General features: G+C 37.3%; 1 protein-coding gene across 3 annotated transcripts in view; it reads left to right on the forward strand.

The window, feature by feature from the left end:
• The window catches only part of PKIA (cAMP-dependent protein kinase inhibitor alpha), a 43501-nt gene extending 24848 nt beyond the window's left edge, over nucleotides 1–18653 (forward strand). For all 3 annotated transcript variants that reach the window (XM_058803457.1, XM_058803466.1, XM_058803474.1), the window contains exons 2-3: nucleotides 11141–11318; nucleotides 16113–18653. In XM_058803457.1, coding sequence (XP_058659440.1) covers nucleotides 11168–11318; nucleotides 16113–16192 — 231 coding nt within the window. In that variant the 5' untranslated portion in view covers nucleotides 11141–11167 and the 3' untranslated portion in view covers nucleotides 16193–18653. The remainder of the gene's footprint in view (nucleotides 1–11140; nucleotides 11319–16112) is intronic.
• The last annotated feature ends 1633 nt before the right edge of the window (nucleotides 18654–20286 follow it).

The raw sequence follows: 20286 nt of genomic DNA on the forward strand, positions 1-20286 counted from the left end.
AATAAATTGCAATAAAGAGTATTTGCATATGTGTTCATTCTGTTGAGATTATTAACTTTATAATAGACTCTGTATAAAAATGGTTCATTTTTCCCGAGTGGTGGGTGACATACTCTAAATAGAGGACTTTTTTTTCCCTTGAATGAAATGAAATAAAATAAAACAAAGAACAATCAAGAATTTTTTTTCCTCTGATAAATATATGGCTCTCATACACAGGAATAACATCTGGCAAAAATATAGGGATATTTTTGATATTTACCTCCCTGTGAAAATGCAGCAGATATGTCCAGAATTTTGCAAGCAATAATATTCTTTATTTTAATCTTAAGTATCTACCAATACTTCCCAGCTGACCACTATCTAACATTGTGGTAATATCAGTGGTCCATTATAAAGAATCTGTAAAGTATTCCTGCTGGAAACAAGTCTAAAAAAAGCACATTTGAGACAATTATTTCAGGAAGCCCTAAGTAGGCTATGCTGTTGCATAGCAACAGAGCCAGGCAGTCGTTAGTCTCTAAAGTAGTCAGTGTACACATGGGAACAGAATGCAAAAATGATGGAAACCTTGAAAAATGTAAGGCTGAGAATAGGAGAAACCAAAGTAAAATGATATACAATATAACATGTGGATCTATTTTGTGAGGTACAATACATTGAACTGCTTTTAAGTTAAAAAAACTGAAATGCTGATAGCCAAATTGTTCGCTTTTTTTTTTTTTTTTTGCAGCTTCTAGATAGTAATTAAAAGGCAGAATGTCTGATGGCTGAGAAAACTAATTCAAATGTAAAGTAGGTTTTAAATGCCTTCCACAGGACAAAAAAAAGGATGGGAAAGGCAGTTTGTTATTAACAAATCAAAAAGCTGACCAGATAAACCAGGAATGTGAATATCTTTGTGCCACAATACATTAATCAGTATTTTATCAATTGCCTTTTCCATCTATTTTTTTTTCTCTTCCAGGCAGTGAAAATATACTTTAGATGTGTCATGTTCACAGGTCTTCAGGCTAGCCCAGTGGTATTTATCTTTGCAAACACTGAAAAATGTGATGTCATTGGGTATATTTTTGGAAACTCCAACTTTGCACGTGAGATGTGAGATCTTCACAGAAGCAAATTATCCTATAGCAGTTTTATTTTTTTTTGAGAGGTAATTGATTTTATTAAAAGCAAATAGGAACCAATATTTAATATTTAGAAATACATGGTTATGGTTGATCTAGCTATCAAAGAGGGCAAATGCTTTCCTTTCAGTACAGTGTTTGCCGCTGCCCAAAAAGAAACAGTAATAAGCTGAAGCTTTTCTGTTCTGGATGCTGCAACACATACTTTCTTGATGAGTCATGACTGCATGATTTTAAAAGGTAATCACATGCAAACAGTTGAGCTATTTCACCAGAAATTACTGAAAAGATATGTAATACAACAAATGTTGCTTCTGTTTAGTAGCCTACATTACCCTAAAGATTTGAGGAAAAGTGCCTTGGAGGGGGGACAGCTGTTTGTTTTAATAATAAGGAAGAGTTAAAGGACAGCTTAACTGTAGAGCATTTAGCTTGAATATCTGATGGCCAGACTACACATTGTACTAAAAGATTGAAGAATCCTAGCAAATAGGTGTGGAAGGAACCTTATGAAAATGCTGGAGCATCCTCCTGTTATAAATGCTAAGTTAAAAATGCTGTCATGATACTGTTATCTAGACATTTTCTCCTTGCTGTTCTAACTGCATGCTTTCCCTTTCAAAGGCTTTGTTACCTGCAGACAGCTCTTGTAGATGCTGTAAACATATCAGTCAAATTGACAGAGTGCTGAGCATCACAAAATGCAAACCTCAGCTAACTTGGGGATGGGAGCGACCCATTGCAATGGGGGAGCCAAGCCCTGCACTCACATCAGTGGCTCTGTCAAGTCCTTGAGTCAAGTTATCCCACTGGGAGCTGTTTGGTAGAGCAGCTGGAAGAGTCCATCACAGTCTTCCTTTTTGGTTGTAAACTGGTTTTTCAAACTGAACTCTAATTATCTCAGGTGATTGCTGCTTCCTCCCCATCTCCATATGCCTTCTTTTTTATTTCTGGTCTTGTTCTGCAGACAGACTACCTTTTCTGGATGCTGCCTCCCCACCTGAGATCTGATTCTTTCACATCCATATTGTGTTCTTACAATGCCATCATATTCCCCTAGCCCAGCACATGCATAGACAAGTCCTGGCAGTGCTCATTAATATCTTCTTGCTAGCCATTACCTTTACTGATATTTTAAAACAATTAAGAGCAAGCTCTTACAATTTGCATAACAAAGCTGTATTTTGCATAGCAAAGTATTTTACCAGACTGGGCATAGGTTAATATATAAGAAATGGGCTACATTTCTTGGCTTGTGACAAAGGAGCATGAATCTTCATGTTAGTTTCATGGTTTGCTGTTAGGAATTGCAACAACTGTAATGAATTACTAAGGAATGTTCAGCCATTCCAATCTATAGTTCATCTGAGTATTTGAGCCCTTATAAGAAATGGAGGCCGCCTTGTGCTATGGAACTATTTTTTGGAAAACAGAGCTGGTTCCCATTTAAATGGAAAAGTTCAGCACAATGTACTGCATACAGTCTTTATGCCACTTCACGTTTGTTCATTGGATTTTTTGGTTGTGTGGATTTTTTAGTTTTTTGTTTTTGTTTTTTGCTTTTTTTTAATGAGAACGAAGGCTTTTCCTTTTATTTGTTTGGATTTTGTTTTGGGTTTTTTTTGAGGTTTTTTTTGGGGGGGAGGTCATGTTGGTGTTATTGTTTTGACCTCAAAAGCCAAAGTACTAGTTAAGTAATATCTAACAAAATATATAACTGCAAAGTAAAAAAAAAAAGAGATAGTGAGGGAAATAGATCTTACATGGATAAGCATTTTATGGATGCTGAATTAAAAAAAATTAATGGACCAGAATCCTTTTAGGGCATCTAGAGTTAGGATTCATAGAATCATGATACCAGGTTTGAAGGGGACTTCAAGGATGTTCTAGTCCAACCTCTCTTGGCAAAAGCATCTGTAGACAAGATGGCCCAGCCCCCTGTTCAGCTGAATCTTATAGGTGTAGAATACTAGGGAATGCACCACTGCCAGTGGATGAGTGTGTTCTGATTGTGAATAATGTTCCTCTTGTGTCCAACTGGAATCTCTCCAGTAGTAACTTGTACTCATCACCCCTCATTTTTTCCATGTGACTTGTAAAAAGGGAGTCTCCATTTTGTTTCTGGCCACCCCTTAGATGTTGAAAGATGGTGATAAGGTGCCCCCTAAAACCTTCATTCCTCAAGGCTGAACAAATGCAGTTCTCATGGTCTAAAAATCTCATTCTTAGCCCCTTCCACAGCATTAAACTTCTGCCAAAAATTGTAAATGTGTTCCTTAGAAAACCCTTTTTCTTAGTGTCTTCCACATCACTGCCTATATACCATTGATTGGAAGGCTCATACCTGTCTGTGGGTAATTCACAGAATTATCTTGCTATCAGCGCTTCAGTTAAAAGTTTGCTAAACCTGTATTTTTGGTTTTTTAAGTGGAAATTTGTCTGTAAGGAAGACAGTGCTCACAGCAGTTTGGGCCAAAATATTTGCTGGTTACTGATGATGACTGTTGAATGTTTTGGGAGTTTTATCCCCTGTGAAGCTGTATACAGCCTGTTGTATGTAGCAGTGACTAAAGGAGATAAAAATAGTCACTGCAGTGCTTATATCAAGTTCTCTAAGGAACAGAGTCTCACCTAATGAGACCTGTGTTGATCAATACCTTTAAATCACTGGCTGTGAATGCTGGCACTACTGACAAGTGTCTGAGAGAATAAACTTGATTACAGCACAAATCCTGAATTAAAGGCAAGGTTAGGAGCTTCATGAGCAAAGCCCACACAAATTTCCCTCCCCCCTAATCCCCATCCCCCCTACTAAACATCCTGATCCTGAGCAGATGTCAACTTCACATTTCTACAGCAATTCTTGTCTTTTCTGCACAGAGTGTTTCCAAGCTGCCAGTCAGTTAATGGATTCTCAGTAGACTGGTCTTTTCCAGTAACCCAGCAGTTGAGGAAGAGCCAGTTTTTATTGTTGAGGGGTGATTTTTGTGTCATAGTCTTCATGACAAAAATTATTATTTCATCTATCTGTTAAGTGCTTCTGAATTGCCATATAAAGACCCCAATACACAGGCTTTCTCCAAAGGCTGAAACTAGTCCTTTTGAACAAACACTGTATTTGTTCAATGTAGTGTTCTTTTGCCTGTGTTCCTTGGTTCAAAGCACCATAGCATTCTAAGGTGCTGCATACCTGGCCTCATCCTCATTTCAGCTCAGATGGATGTGTGAATGCTCAGCAGGGCTGCCAGGTGTGTGTCATGTGAGGAGCTGAAATGCTCTCACCTGGCTTGAGGCCTTTATCTGTCATTATAAGGTGCTTGCAATGCTTTTTTCTGTTCATAGAGAGTATGAGAGTGTCCTGGAAAGTAGTGCTTTAACTTGCTCCTTCTCTTCACAAGCCAAGATGTCCTTTCCCAAGCTGCAAGTAAAAGTCACACAGCAGTGGATGCCTTTTCTCACAAACACATTGCTTGCCATTCGTGTTCTTTAGGTTAGGCAGTGAACAGTGATGGTGGATTCTAGGTCACCCTCTTCTGCTCCCTAACGTAGTATCCCTATGTAGATATTTAAATGTTGTGATTAGTTTCTTCCATAGGGTGTTAATTTCAAAGTATCAAAACATTTGTTGTTAGTTTTTAATTACTCCCCAAACCATCAATGATATCTGCACTGCATCTTTCCAGAGAACCAAGGTCCCTGTAGTATTGCTTTATTGGTTATGTTTGCCTTTTTTTTTTTTTTTTTAATTTGCTGCTGCTATTCCATTGCCCAGTTTCATGGAAAACTGGAAGCTAAAACTAAATCTGTGACCTCAGAAAAGTGGTGGATGATACACCAAATTCTTATGGTCTTGGGCACAGTGAAATTTGCTTGGGCAAGGACATGGTAAGAACTGTAACTATTTGGCTTTTAGTTCTGTAGATCTCTTTAGGAAAACTGCAATTAAGATAATATAAAAGGAGAACCTATTAACTGTCTTTGTGAATAATCTGCCTTTATGGGTTGTGAGCTGAAGGATATCTCACTTCATAGTGCTTTTTTATGCAGGTTTAAACAAGTTTGGCTTTTTTTTCTGAATAAAATCTCAGGTGTTTTTCTTCATTCTGTTTATTGTTTAACCAGTTGAATTGCCTGTTAATTTCTATTATGATCTTAGTAGTACTAGGATGGCTATGTATAGAATGTGCACCCTAAAAGTATGCTAATTATCAAATGCAAGTGATCTGTTCTCCATTACTGTTTCAAGGAGCTGGTCACTTCAGAAACATCAGACAGAAAAAAACTACAGGAGTGATTTTCAAAATGCAGATTGAAATACTGCCCAGCTTTATATCTTGCATTGTTATTAATATTTTCTTTCATTTGCTTTCAAGAGTTAATTATATTTCTCTGTTCATCTGTCTGTGCAAAAACACATTATTGTATAACACAATAGATAGAATCTCTGTGGAAGAAAACGCTTTTGTTAAATTCTTCCTCTGATTTTGCTTTCAGCTTAGAAGACCATGCATAAGGTAGAAATCTAGCTACAGATTGCTGTGGAATAGGTCTGTATCCTCACTGGAAAGAGCCCTGTAGCCCTGTCTCTTAGGCTAGATTTGGAACCAAAATTTATTTTAAAAGCATAATTATACATCTTCTCTAAATCAGACATGCTATTAAATGACAAATTCTCCTTTTTTTTTTCTTTTTTTTTGTTCCCTTGTGAAAGCTGAATATAGATAATTACATTTAAATAATGTGCTGATCGTGATACAACATTTAGCAGCCAAAGCCTGGGAGAGTTTTATTTGAAAATCTTTTATTTGATGCTGCCATTAAGCATAGATGGAGAAAGAGCGGGAGCATACATTGAAGGATTTTACCTCTTAGCCTTACACTGCAGCTTTGCCAAGAAAATGGCAGCTCTCTGGTGCTTGCCAGGAGCATGTGCCAAATTCATAGACAAGCTGTATGTATGTCAAGTGCCGGCTCTAGTTCTGTCTTCCTTTTGAAATAATAATGAAACCAATTAGCACAGGTACTTCACATTCACTTGGGCTTCTTTTAGGTATCTAGTCCCTTAAACAGACTTAAGTTCAACAACCCTGGGTACCTCTAGCCCATGAGCAGTAGAGACACTGATTTTTAATTCATGCTGGTATAATTTCTTTACTTTTCCCCCCAAACCCCTGAGAGCAGTGGCACTGTGTATTACTGGGTTTCACTGAATGATTATAGAACACAGTCAAATTTGGATTACATTTGTGAACTCATCAGTAACTTGTAAAGATTTTATTTTTTCAATTACAGAGATTTGACTGTTATCTTCTGAGACTTGTGGGACAACATTTGCTTTATATAGGGTGGAAATGGAAAATTTAACATAAATTGGATTGTGGAGTTAAAGGAGTATTTTGGTAAATTTCTGAAAACACAAATACTGATCCTTTCTGTACCTGTTAAATTATAATGTTCTCATCATAGAATCATTAAGATTGGAAAAGGCCTCTAAGATCAAGTCCAACCATTCACCAAACATCACTGTGTTCACCACTAAGACATGGCCCTAAGTGACATGTCTACACATCTTTTGAACTTTTCCAGGGATGGTGATTGACCACTTCCCTGGACAGCCTGTTCCAATGCCTGACCACCCTTTTAGTGAAAAAAGTATTCCTAGTATCCAATCTAAACTGTCCCTGTTGCAAGTTGAGACCATTTCCTCTCATCCTGTCCCTTAATTCTTGGGAGAAGAGACAGACCCCTGCCTGGCTACATCCTCCTTTCAGGCAGTTTGGAGTGATAAAATCCCCCCTGAACCTCCTTTTCTCCAGGCTAAGCACCCCCAGCTCCCTCAGCCACTCCTCACAGGACTTGTGCTCCAGACTCAGCCCCAGCTCGGTTGCCCTTCTCTGGACACTCTGCAGCACCTCAGCGTCCTTGCTGTGAGGGGCCCAGAGCTGAGCACAGGATTTGGGTGCAGACTCTGTACCAGTGCTGAGTACAGGGTGACAGTGACTGCCCTGCTCCTGCTGGCCACACTGTTTCTGACAGAGGCCAGGATGCCATTGGCCTTCTTGGCCACCTGGGCACTCTCTGGATCATGTTCCACAGATATTGACCAGCATCTTCTGGTCCTTTTCCACTGAGCAGCTTCCCAGCCACTTTTCCTCCAGCCTGTACCATTGCATGGAGTTGTTCTGGTGCAAATTAAGCACTTGGCGTTGTTGCACTTATCCTTGGCACCCTTCTTTTCTCCTTCTGCATTCCTTGGATACTTACTCCACCCCTTATGTTCAGTATAGAATATTCATTAACAATACAGGCATGTCTTGATAGACTGGCTAAAATCCAAGGTAACAACTCTACCATTCTCATCCTCTGTAATTTCTTAAGTAAATAATTTTCAGCACAACTTGTTGTGAGGAAGGGGCTGGGAAGGGAAAGAGAAAAAAGTCTAAGATACCCACATTTCTAGATGTTTATGAAATTGAGAATCTGAGGAAATAAAAAATGCTGTATGAAAATCCCCTGGGCTGTGATGCAAACTCTAACCCATATCAGGCATAGTGACTCTGCATGGGAGGAAAGGTAAATCACAGCTGGGGGGGATTTCTGAAGGGATAGTATCTTATCAGTTACCAAGGAATCCAATCTTGCAACAGCAGGTTTCATTAATCCTTATTCTCCCAGACCTCCTTTCTTCAGTTTGCTGGCTCAGTTGGCAGAAACAGTCAGGTTTGCAGCCCTCTTGTTTCAGTTTAATTTCATATAGTAGAGTACTGGTTTCACAACTTTTTGAAAAATTAAAATTCTTAGAACTAGCGGGACTGTGACCACAATCTTTAATGCAGGAGTACCTGTTTATGCAATTATTTAGGAAATTCAAATTATATTTCACAGTTATTAGCAAGTTCCACTCCTGGCACAGAGACTGCAGGGGGGAAAAAGATTTTTTTGAAGTGAATGTTAATTCCTTAATGACTGGTTCAGTGAATAAGTACAAACTGCTGGGCACTGAGCCATTCATTGGAAGAGGAGCTCTTGGGTGATATCATTGTAGTTCCATATTTATGCAGTAATGTCTCAAGATAATGCCAATACAAAACAGAATGGTATTTGTTATTTAGGAGGAGACACAGACAGGAAAATTTGGAAGTGTCATAAATGTATGTTTGATAACATTATTTTTTTATCAGAATGTTGTTAGTAATACCATATTGAGCATACAGAAAATGAACATTTTAAAAGTTCTCTACAAGCACATTTTTCCATGCCTTTATAGCTTGTTTTGTAGCTAAATAAATATAGCTTGTTTTAAAACTAAATAAGCTTGGGATTTCCCCTGGTATTCTCCATTTTTATGGAATGTTTCAAGAGAAGTATTATCTCACAGAAGCATATTCTGTGGAGTGGAGTGCAGTTTGTACATCCAGGGAATTTCTCATAGAGTACAACCTGGATTATTTTGCAAGTCTTACAGCCCTGCAGCTTGTTCCACCTCAGTCATGGTCTTCTCTAGTTATTCTGGGCCTGATGCACTCCATATGCACCTTTCAAAGAAGAAAAGAAAACAACTCTGTGGTGTTTTTTTCTATACTAAAAATAAATTAATGTCTTCACAGGAGTGATAGCTACAGTGACTTTGGACTGGTCCTACACTGATATGAAATCCAAGCCTGTAATACTATTGATTGCTTTCATGGTTTGCAGTTCTTTTTCTACAAGCCAGTTGCAATAAAAAGCATGCACAAATATAAGGGATTTCTGTTTAAAATCATTTAGTCTCTGATTTTGGTGAATGCTATTCAGTGAATGGGTCAGATAAGTCTGAAAACTTGTGCTGTTTTCTTATAGAAACTGTCCTCATTGTTTCCCTGAACCTTTGCAAATTACATGCTGCATTACTACATGGTTGATGTATTTGGCATTTCAGTGTCTGCACCTTGGGCAAAGAACAAATGGTAGACTTCTCACTTGCTTCAATATTCTTGCAGTGTTTAAATAGGAGGGCAGTTCAGAGGAAGAAATGTATGGGATCTCATTCTCATGCAAGCTTTTGTTATTAAACAAAGGCACTGCATGACTTTATGTGTGTCAGGCAGGCTTTCAGTCAATGCTGACCTCTTTTCCCTCCCTAGGTGGTGGTGTTAGGTTTTCTGGGTTGGTTGGTTTGTTTGTTGGTTTTTGTTTGGTTTTTTTTTTTTTTTTTTTTTTTTTTTTTTTTTTTTTTTTTATTTGATTGGAGTTTTTATTTCTTTGTTGCTTTGGTTTTTTAAAGCAGTTTCCTGTATCATAGTGGTTGATCCTAAGAGTAAAATTAGCCTGTCAGCCATTCAGTGTTTGGCTTGATAGCAGTGAACTTCTTTCCGAGCCAGTCAGTCTTGCAATGATACTTGATGTAGTTATATTTAGACTAAATAAAATATGGTGTAGAGCTCTTTTCTTGGCTTCTCACACACATCATACATACACCCTCATACAGCTGACTGAATCTGGGGAGGTGAGGAATGGAATGAAGATGAGGAGTGAACAGGGTTTGTAAAGTTATTCAGAGGTGAGGGTGGAAGAGGATTGGCTGTTGTCTTTTTTTGTATCTATTTTTAAAATAAAAAGTGTTTATAAAAAATGAGGGCTTTTTTTGTTTATTTGAAGAGAGAAAGCTGAACCTTTAGCTGCTGTTAATGTTTGTGATGACTTCAAGAGCTGCTTCAGTGTCCAGCAGCTGCAGTAGGAGCTGATTAGAAAGATTTATCCATTCTATGCCAATGTGAAGTTTTGGCCACTTTAGTAATAACAGGTAAAGCCTCTTGCTGTAGGCAGCTGTGAGTTGCTGCCTGCATGGCCATATCCTCTGTCTGCAGTGTGCAGAACCAGAGAAATTCTGCTTAAAATGAAGGAGGCATACAACTGTGGGGGAGCTGCTTTGGTTGAGTGGTTCTGCAGTGTTTCTTCTCTTTTAAGTACTCCTCTAGCAGACAGCTTCCCTGATTCCCCTATGACATGGAAACATAAAACATGAGGAAAGCATGGTTGCCTAGCATTTTGCAGGAAACCCTAGACACGTACACGTGAAACTACAGTAAAAGCAATGTGATCAGTGAGAGAAAGTGCTCCTCCCCATACTCTTTAAGATTTCATAAATTAAGAAAATAAAATTCTGCTAGCTTAGATCTGTAGCATATATTGCAGCAGAGAGGCAGTTCTTTCTGTTCCCGAGATTGAAATAGCATATTGTATTTCCTGTGTCTTTGTCAGATCTTGCATTAATGCACATCATCACTTTATTCCATAATGACACAAGAAATAATTATTTTCTAATGAAAAGAAGTTCTGAGATTATACCTAGCTTACAGAGCACTGTTTTCAAACTTCTGCAGTCTAGTTTAGCTATTCTGCTTGCTCTGGTAGCACATCTCCCCTCATTTCAGGAGCATTATGGTAACGCATTTGCATCAGGGAACGTACCACACCAAAATTAGTTGAGTCTGAAAAGGTCTTTATACAATGTCAAAACTAATACCAACAGGAAAGTAAATATACAAAACAAAACAGTGTCTTGTGTATGAGCACAGGGTTCTGCTCACAAAAGCATTATCAGTTTGTACTTTCTTACTCGTTACATTCTGCTTTTTGTAGAAAAGAACTTTGTTCCACCCCCTGCCTACCTCCTACATCTCAGCTAATATTAAAAGCGGAGACAACTCTATAAAGAAATTATGTTGCTGAGGTCATTGCTTTTATAAAGTACTCACTATCACTTTATGAAGCATGGAAAATGAAAATTGGTTAAAATACTGTTGAATACAGCTGGCATAAAATACACACTGTGTTTTTGCTTTCTCAGTTTACTCAGTTTCTTCTCTAATTTCTCCAAATTTTGAGACTGGCTAACCAGTCTCAAAGTCTAAAAGAAGATGTGTCAATCTACTCTGTAATGGGAACTTCTGTTCCTAATCCATGAAGTCATCTGGTTTTCTGGTGGTCTAAGTGGTGATTTTTGTTTTTCTTTTTTTCCTGCCATCCAGGTACTGCTATGTGGATATTTGTTAGCAATGACTGATGTGGAATCTACATATGCAGACTTTATTGCTTCAGGAAGAACAGGTAGAAGAAATGCATTACATGACATCCTTGTGTCCTCTCCAGGTGGGAACTCTAGTGAACTAGCCTTAAAGTTATCAGAGCTTGATATAAACAAAACAGGTAAGTATATTCTGGGATTTTATTGTATTTATTTAAAACTAAAATGAGAACTAGTACAGAAAGCATGGTTTATGTGCCCACATTATTCCCTTGTTCCTCAGCAGAAGAAATTTATTTTTTTTTCTAATAAACATGGGTTGCCTGCAATAAGAATCACTGACTTCATAATGGAAAAGATGGTTATTTGCAAGTACAACACATCCCTGAATAAAGAAAAGTTCTTCTGCAGTGAGTGTCTAGTGGCAGGGTCCAAATCAGGATAAAATTTATGAAAATTAGAGTATAAGGAAGAAAATAGGGAAGTTTTTATTAAAACCCAAGTCTGCATAATATCCTTTTGTGTATCTATCTGACTTGAGGCCTGTAAGAAAAACCATATGTCTGCTGAAAGGTTGTTGTGAAATAAACTTTTTTTTAGCTGCCAAAGGACAGAGCAATAGGAATGCATTAGTGTTTGTTTTACCTGGATCTTTGTTTCTGCGTAAATTGTCTCTTTCTCTTTTCTGCTGATGCTTGTCCTTCTCTTAAGATGACAAGCAGTAATGCAATCCTAAATCTTTAATATTACCAAGATTTTTAAAAGCTTCTGCATATTCAGTTGAGTGGAGGGAGGGAGAGTGGACCTTACATGAAATAAAAATAGTAATATGACTGGGTATTTATTTTTATGTTAGATGAGTAGCAGCTAATGAATAGATGTTACAGGTATTAGGAAGCCCTTTTCAGATGTTAGGGAAGGCATGGTTTTACTTATTTTAATAATAGCAGAAGATAATAAATGGAGCAAAGTAGAAACTGTTGGTAAGCAGCTGCCCTGTTTGTGCACATACTTTTCTCAGAGATAAAGACAAGAGTTCTGAGAGGGAGTCTCTTCACAGGTCAGTCACATGTGGGCACCATGGTGTTGAGGTGGTTGTAGTGCTGTTTTGAAGGAGGGCTTTTTTTTTGTTTTGGCTTCTGGACTAATGTACATCCTAAGTCATTCCTTTTGCCAGTTTGAGACCTAGAGATTCTATATGCATGCAATTCTAGCTGGGCAGGGCCTTTAGTTTATTTCTGTTTAAAAATGCTTTATGTGTGTAGGTGTGTCATTTTATTTTAGTGGGGACAGGTGTAAAATATTGGAAAAATAAAAAGTAGCTGCTGTTTGAATGGCACAATGCCAACATTCAGTCTCTAATTTACACTTATCAAAATCTTCTTTGATCTTGTCCATTTAGAAAAGAAAAACGTCCCTATTTTTAAGTTAAACAGTGGAGTTCTTATAAGCCAGAAATGTGTTTTCAGGAGTCTCTTTAGTTCTTCTTGATGATCCCTTTTGAAGCCCAGGTAACCTAATCAATACAGAAAAACATACAGAGCTGTTCATAAAATTACCTTAGATAGTAGAAACATCTGCATATTTCTTCAGAAGGTTATTCAATTTCCATTAGATAAAATGAAAACACATTTAAATTCTGTATTATTAGTACAACTAGGGGCCAAGTAAAAGCCTCCAAAAAATTACTGGAAAAAGGCATTGTCTTACCTAGTATTCATGTGAGTATTATCACTTCATGTCATTCCAAATCAAGAGAGGCTAAAGAATATTTTGCATGTAAAATCCCAGTTCAGAATATATTAATGCTTGTAGGATGCATATGTGCATCACATCTGACAGGATTAAGAAGAAAACACGTTTGGGGGCTATATCTTATTTCTTTCAAGGTGCATGTCAAACAGTTTATGCTAAGTACAACTTAATTATATAAATATAGACATCAAGTTTCGATTCCTTCTTTTTATTTCTCTTACAGCTGCATGCATTTTCTTGCAAAACTGCAAATGTGTTTGCTTTCAGCTGCATGGAGTAATGGCAGAGTAGGATAATGCAGATGTTAAAGGAAAAAAAAGGTAGTTATAAAACATATGTAAATTAAACTACCCTAGCATATTTAGTACATTCACTTCGGAAAGCCTGCAGATAAGTTTCCTGTAAAAAACCAGAACAGCTTTTAACAGCACTAGACTTGTTCAAAGACAATGTATTTTTCTGTTACTCAGTAGCTGATACCTGAGGTGAGTGTTGGTTAATCCCCTCATCAATGAGCCAACAACAGATAATCGAGAGGTTACTGCATAATTATGTATAATAAGTATATTTACTGTATGGCACTCTCCCTTCAAAACAGCTGTCCCAGGTTTCTTTGTCCATAGCAAGCTAACAACCTGTTATTATCTATGGAATGGATATATTTACCAAACACCAAAATACAGGTTCCAAGGTCTGTGTCAACATGTTTTATATAAATTAGGTAAAAGCAACACTATGTACATCTGACAGATAGAACTCATAAGTTCAGAAGCAAAAGAAAGATATTTAGCACAGAAATCAGAAGGTAGCTCTCCTGCTCAACACTCTCAAGGTAACCAGTACAATCCAAGAAACTTGATCTTGCAGGTTGTAGCTAAATGAAGTAGTGAGGTAAAAGTACAATGAAGAATGACAAGTCTCTGCAGATCTAATGTCTAAAAAAACTGATGCTTTTATAGGTGCTATAGAACACAGAAAAGGACATTTCCTTGTAAAAATTGTGGTGGTCCAAGCATCTACAAATAATGGGGGTAATAGGGTGTTAAACACCTGCATAACCCGAATGAAGAACTGGCTGTAGAAATTAGTGAGTGAAAGTAATTGATTTTAGTCCATGGTAGACATGTTTTGGGTGTAAGCAGGGGGAATAGTGATAGACACTGTAGAGTCAGTAATGTTACAGGAAGAAAATTGAGTTAAAAGCTGTACATTAGCAGGACTGGTTATTCTAGCCAGCTGACCTACTCACACAACTGTATTGTGGCTCAGAGTATTGTATTATTTAGTTTTGTTTCTTTTTTTTAATACTGCCTGATGGTTTCAAAATGCTGTGTAAAAATTACAGTCTTGCTCTTGAGAGTTTCTAGCCATCAGGTTTTAAAGGAAGAACAGCCATGTGCTTAGTAGTTTTGGGATTCTCAGAACTTAAAAGCAAATTTATCTCTGTAAATATATTTTAAAGCCTTTGGTAGATCTCTGCCAGTAGAAAGAAAAAGCTGGTACCAAGATAGTGTATTATAGATTAAATGGGTTTATTTGAATGAGTTTTTTCAGCAAGTTGAGAAGAATCTTTCAGGGAGTGTTATATCAGAACCTTAGTGCTCTTTCTCTGGGTCTCTGTGCTCTGTGTTTAACAATGTTTGGGCTTTTTGTCCAAGAGTGATTTTTCTTTTAAACACAAATACCTTGCAAGAGTGTTTTTTGCTCTTCAGTGGGACATGTTTCCTATTCTTCTTGTTAATAAGATTTCCACCACAGAAGTTTGGCTTGCCCACGTAGTAGTAGTCAGAATAAATGGAGGGCAGAGCAGGCAGAAAAGAAATGACCCCCTGAAATGACGCTAATCGCATCTTCTGCAGTATTAGAACAAATGTAGGAGGTTTTTAAAAAGTGTTTAGACAACTGGGGCAAAAGGGATTTTTGTCTAATAATAAATAATCACACGTGGATCCATCCTGATGGAATCCTTTCTAATTTGAGAGGTGAAAGTGAAAAAGAGTTTTCTGGGAAAGCGCCTTGTAAAACAATTGTCTATTTACTACTCAACCCATAATGAACAGAACAAACCTCACTGTTTAATAGGTAATTGACTTTCCATGCAACTTCTTATCAGGTTGAATGTGATAGTTTACAGTATCTTTTGTGGCATTTTCCTGCCTACTCAGTGCATGCACAAAACACAGCTGTCATGTCTACGCTGTTTGCAAAGCTCTTTGCAAGGCAAAGAACTTTTTTCCCCTACCAGTGTGCCCTTTCTTCTACACAGAAAAGAGAAGGCGTTTATGATGCTTTTTTCTATAAACAGAAATAAATCTGGAGATGCACCATGTGATCTGAAAGAAGGAAACAATAAATATCTGCACTGAGAACCCTATCTTCATTCTAAAGATCTATAGATTAAAATTAAGAGGCACTGCTACATCTATCTAAACCTCCTTACAGCCTAGCCATGGAATTTTCTTCCCTTATCACGCCATTTCAGTACAAATTACTCCGAATCCTTGCAACATACATGAGACATGTATGTCTTAACATTATTCATTGTTGTGTATCTATGGCTGATCAGTCCAGTGTTCAGGGACTTGTGTCTCACTTGCACTCACTTTCCTGTTGCCTGAACCTGTGAGGTTTTTAATTGTTATGTAAAATACAATACTTTGCATACAGATAGTAAAATCATTGAACAATGCTTTTCTTGGCCTTCTTTAGACAGACTGTGAGTTGCCTGCTCACTGTGCCTCTGTAGGATGTGAGCTGTTCCTCGGGTCATTCTGTGGTTTGTAGTGAGACAGCTGGACTGAACACCATGGACATGATGCTGAAAATGGATGCATAGAACTAAAGCAGCTTTAACAAACTCTTGTTTTTATTGAAATTGCATCTCTTTGTAGCAGTATCTATTCAGATTGGTGCAATGAGGTTTTTTTCTCTTATACTGTTATAGCATCATAGTGAAGAGGTTTTCAAAAATACTCTTCTGTTTTTGTTAAAGTCAATAATTTTAAGCTACATTTGGTATTTATTTAGTGATACTTGTGATTGCAGCTAGTAATTTGCATCTCAATAGACATTTCTTAAACAAAGTATAGCTATCTTAGTAGTGAGGAGTTTCATATTTCAGTTCCAATTTCTTTTTACTTTGTTTTTCAAGCTGATGGATGAACAATCAGGGTTCTCTTTATTTTAGGGTGGATTACTCATCTTTTTTTCCTGTCTTGTAGAAGGAGAAGGAGATGCACAGCGAAATCCAAGTGAGCAAACTGGGGAGGCCCAAGGGGAGGCAGCAAAGCAAGAGAGCTGACATCCGACTTTGACCGAGTGGAGCAGCTGCTGGATGTTTTCAGGCTACAAGAGTGTGCTGGAACAAATTTGTTTCCATGAGCAAGCTGGTAGAAAAGAAAGTGCATGTGTCTTCACTGCTGGAACCCACTCAACACAATGCTAAAAATCTGGGTACAAGCTGTGACAGAAGACAGAATTTTCTCTACCTCTGTCATCAGCAATGGTTGAACATGTATTGATTTTTTGGGATAGTGTCATCAGATGGATCCCTTCATAATGACTACTCGATGGGAACACTTTTAGAAAGTAGAACAGGTAAATCTTGTAGCAAATGGCCTTTGAAGCATCAGAGGATCTAATTGTGTATCTTAAGCAAAGGCTTGTGTGATCCTCAGAGTTTAAAATTCTCTGGCCAAAGTGTTTGCCCATTATAAGAACTGTAAAGAAAGCACTGTTTTTAGAACTTTGCATCTGTTTTACAGCTCTGTTATTTACAATGGTTTTTGTATTGTACGACTTAGATGCTCCACACTGCCCCTTCTCAACTGCTTATGAAGAATATTTCTGTTACTGTGAATTTTTCTACCACACGTTTTGAAAGGGCTGGTTTTTTGCATAAGGTGGTGATGTGCACATGATAGATCTAAACATCAACTGCTAAATTGATTATGCCTAAACCTGAATGACTCAGCAACACTCGAATTTGTTACTAGATGAGCCTTCAAAACGATTTGTTAATGTGAATACTTGAGCGTGTGTTGTGTCCTTGGTACAGTTTTACCACTCACCTGTAGTTAGTTGCATATCAGAGACTCAAATTGAATCTTTTATGTTATTCTTCCCCATTTTTCTAATTTTGGTCCCAATTTCTTAATCTTTCTCTGAGATATTTTTTTAAAATGTTATTCCAAGTATTTTATTGTTATGGTAGTTTTAAGAATACATTTATTACCTTATATGGGTTAAAATTCAAACTAATTCCATGGTGCTAGAGGTTTTCCTGATTCACATTGTAAAAGATAGGCCTTGTTTACACATGAGAAAATAACTGGCATAGGTTATTGCCAAGTATGTATTCTGAAAGGAGTTTTAGAATGCAGTATAGTCCAATGAGTGGCTCCCGGGCTGGATCCAGCAAGGGGTTGAATTTTTACTATTCCTTGCCTTTGCCTCAGTTGATCAGGCTGTTGGGTTTGCACAGCCAGTAGCCTGCTACTGATGCACCTGAACAGCCAAGTGCTAGAATCTGCTACAGTAGCCTTGTGGCTTGGAGTTGGAAAGGGAGGTGAGAGACTTGGCATCTAGCACCCAAAGACTAGATTTTTTCCCATTTCATCTATTCCAAATGGCAGTCCAAACTGGGCCTTCATCAAAATACCAGGATAGCTTGTCCATCCAGGACATCACTTAAAATATCTACAGATTAATAACTTGTTCTGCAGTAGCTATTGCTGATTGATTTGTTTTTCCCCCTTGTCCTGCCCCAATAGACAAGGCCATTCATGAGGCTCAATGCTGCAAAATGGGGCAGCCACACCTCTGTGTGACTAAGGTGAGTGAAGAGAGTGACTGATAGTAAACCATGGCAATCACACAAGCACCAATCACAAGGTCAGAAGATTTGTTTTCTTTTATTAATAGGAGGTGATGTCACTTTATATATAGTATATATATATTATATATATTTTTGTGTTGTTGGTTTCAAATGTTATGCACTTTTTAATGTTTGTAAACTTTTACTAATGAATAGTGTGATTGCTTCCTGAATATATTAATCATCAGTTAACAAAACATCTTTGTGGCCACAGATGTTTGTTTCTACCATATGTATCATAGTACTTGTCACTTAAAAATTTTTTGTGAGATATGTGGAGGAACAAAACCCACTTCTGATCAGTATTATGAGATCATTTATTAGTGTTAATAAAAACAAGCCAGCCGTATGCTTGTGGCTCATGCGTGTAATATTAACTCTCACCTTCTGGTGTTTGGAAGCTGAATGCCTTGCTGTCTTATTAGCTGTCAAATGCCCTATCTTCTTGGCAAGAGAAGTAGTCCATTTGCTTTGGAAATACTGTTATCCTTAATTCTTATTCTTTTGTTTCACTTGGTGTCCCTTTCAGACTTAACACATTATTATTCACCTTTTTTTTAAATTTTTCCTCCCCCTTTCGCTCTTGCATCAAATCTTCAAGCTGAACTGGTTGCCCTTTTTCATGGACTAGTTACTGTCAATCTAGCACAATTGCCAGAAGGAAATAGGATTCTAAAGGTTTTTTTATACTGTTACTTTATTGGTGATCCATGAAACATCATCAGTAAAATGTTGCAGAAAAAGGCAATAGTAAAATAAGTACTTACAGTATATTAAAGTGATGGTTTTCCTTATTTTCCTTCACTGCTTTTCTTTATTTCATTATACTTCCCTTCTTAATTCTTTTGTGTTGTTAAATAAAATTAATTTCAGCCTTTCCTCTCTATTTTGTATCTGTTTTTTCTGTTTCTCCTCTTATTTTTCCTTGTTTTTAAACAAATTATGGTGTCTTTTGCTGGTTTTTGAAACCCATCTCTTTGTGATGGAAAATAGGGTTGTTAATTTTAGTGGAGTAAAAGGCTATTTATGTTCCTCTTCCCCCAAAAGTGTATGAGTGCTTGATTTATCCCTTGAACTGTGCTGCTTAATTTTGGATATTTCTGTAGCATCTACAAGGAGGCCTCACTTAATGTAAACATGTGGTTAGTTTGTGCCAAGTCACTGCACAATATCTTCACTATTATTGTTACCAAAGCAATTACAGAGGAGCTGCTTTGAATATATTCACACCTTTACTTCTGTGTAATTGCATCATATAACAGGGAAACTGATTGCAAAACCAGACTTTGACTGGGTTATTTTTGCTTTTGTTAGTTATCTATTTCAGTTTACCTGACACTCTGGCTTCTCTTCCAGTACCTTCTTTCTATTTAATTGTGTTCATTATAGTTAAATGTCTGTTTAATCCATGCTTATCTTAGAAAGATCCTCCCAAAATGCTATATAGACAAAACAAAGTTAGGTCTGGAATATCAGCATAATAGAATACTCTTTATCCTTAAAAGGTTTGGCTTTGGTAGGATGATGGTGGGTTTGTTGTTTCATTTTTGGGGGTTTTTTTACAGTCTCTTTAGACAGATGTTTTCAGTGCTTTGGTCACTCTGAAGGTCCATCTCTTAAAAAGTCTCTGCATTCACATCTTGTTTCCATAATGAAGTCTATGGCTATAATCATTGCACTCGCAGGGTTCAGGCTCCCTGTCCACTTCAAACAAACAGAACTTTTAGCACCATTGGACAGAGATAGTGGCATTTCTTTCTTCAGCTTATTTCCATTAATGTTGGCCTTGTGCTTCAAAAAGCATGTGTTAAAAGACAGCAGCAAGCACACGTTTGTTACTTCATCAAACCATCATTTTAGAGCCAAAAGTTCACCATGACCTTTGATAACACAATTACTGAATGTGAAAAAATATCAGTGTACTTGATCCTCATCTGTGTAATTTCTCTTTTCCAAAATTTTGAAATGGGAAAAGGTTTATCCTCATAGGAGTACAAATGGATAATTAATTATCTGGTGCCTAGGAGGAGCAACTACCAAAGGGGTTAAGATGGAAATTCTACAGCATGAATGCCTTTCTCAGCTAAAATAGAGAAATTCAGGTGTTCTTAATGTTTTAATTTTATATTTCAGAAACATCACTGAATTTTGTCCAGAGAAAAGACTGAGCTGCTGTTGAGACTGAGCACAGTGTAGTAACCTCAGCTTTGACAGAGTTTGCCTTACCTCACCAGTGTTCCTGCGTTGCATGCTGTATTTTTGCTGACTTGTTACTTTGTTTTACTCTGCATCTCTTTCTGGCTGGTTTATTTTCCTGTGGTTCCCTGATGTAAAATAATACCCTAGAAATAGATGAAGTGCTGTATTATTGTATATTGACTGACTAAAGCTCATGTAGAGTAGAAGAAAGACTTTGTCACCTAATCTTTTTGGTCAATGCACAGAGTGGGATTTGTTTCGAAGTTCTTTCCATGAGAGAAGCAACAGAGCCAGGAAGGAAGTGTGAATTCAAGAAGACA

The sequence above is a fragment of the Ammospiza caudacuta genome, chromosome 1 (assembly GCF_027887145.1).
Source record: "Ammospiza caudacuta isolate bAmmCau1 chromosome 1, bAmmCau1.pri, whole genome shotgun sequence".
Lineage (NCBI taxonomy): Eukaryota > Metazoa > Chordata > Aves > Passeriformes > Passerellidae > Ammospiza > Ammospiza caudacuta.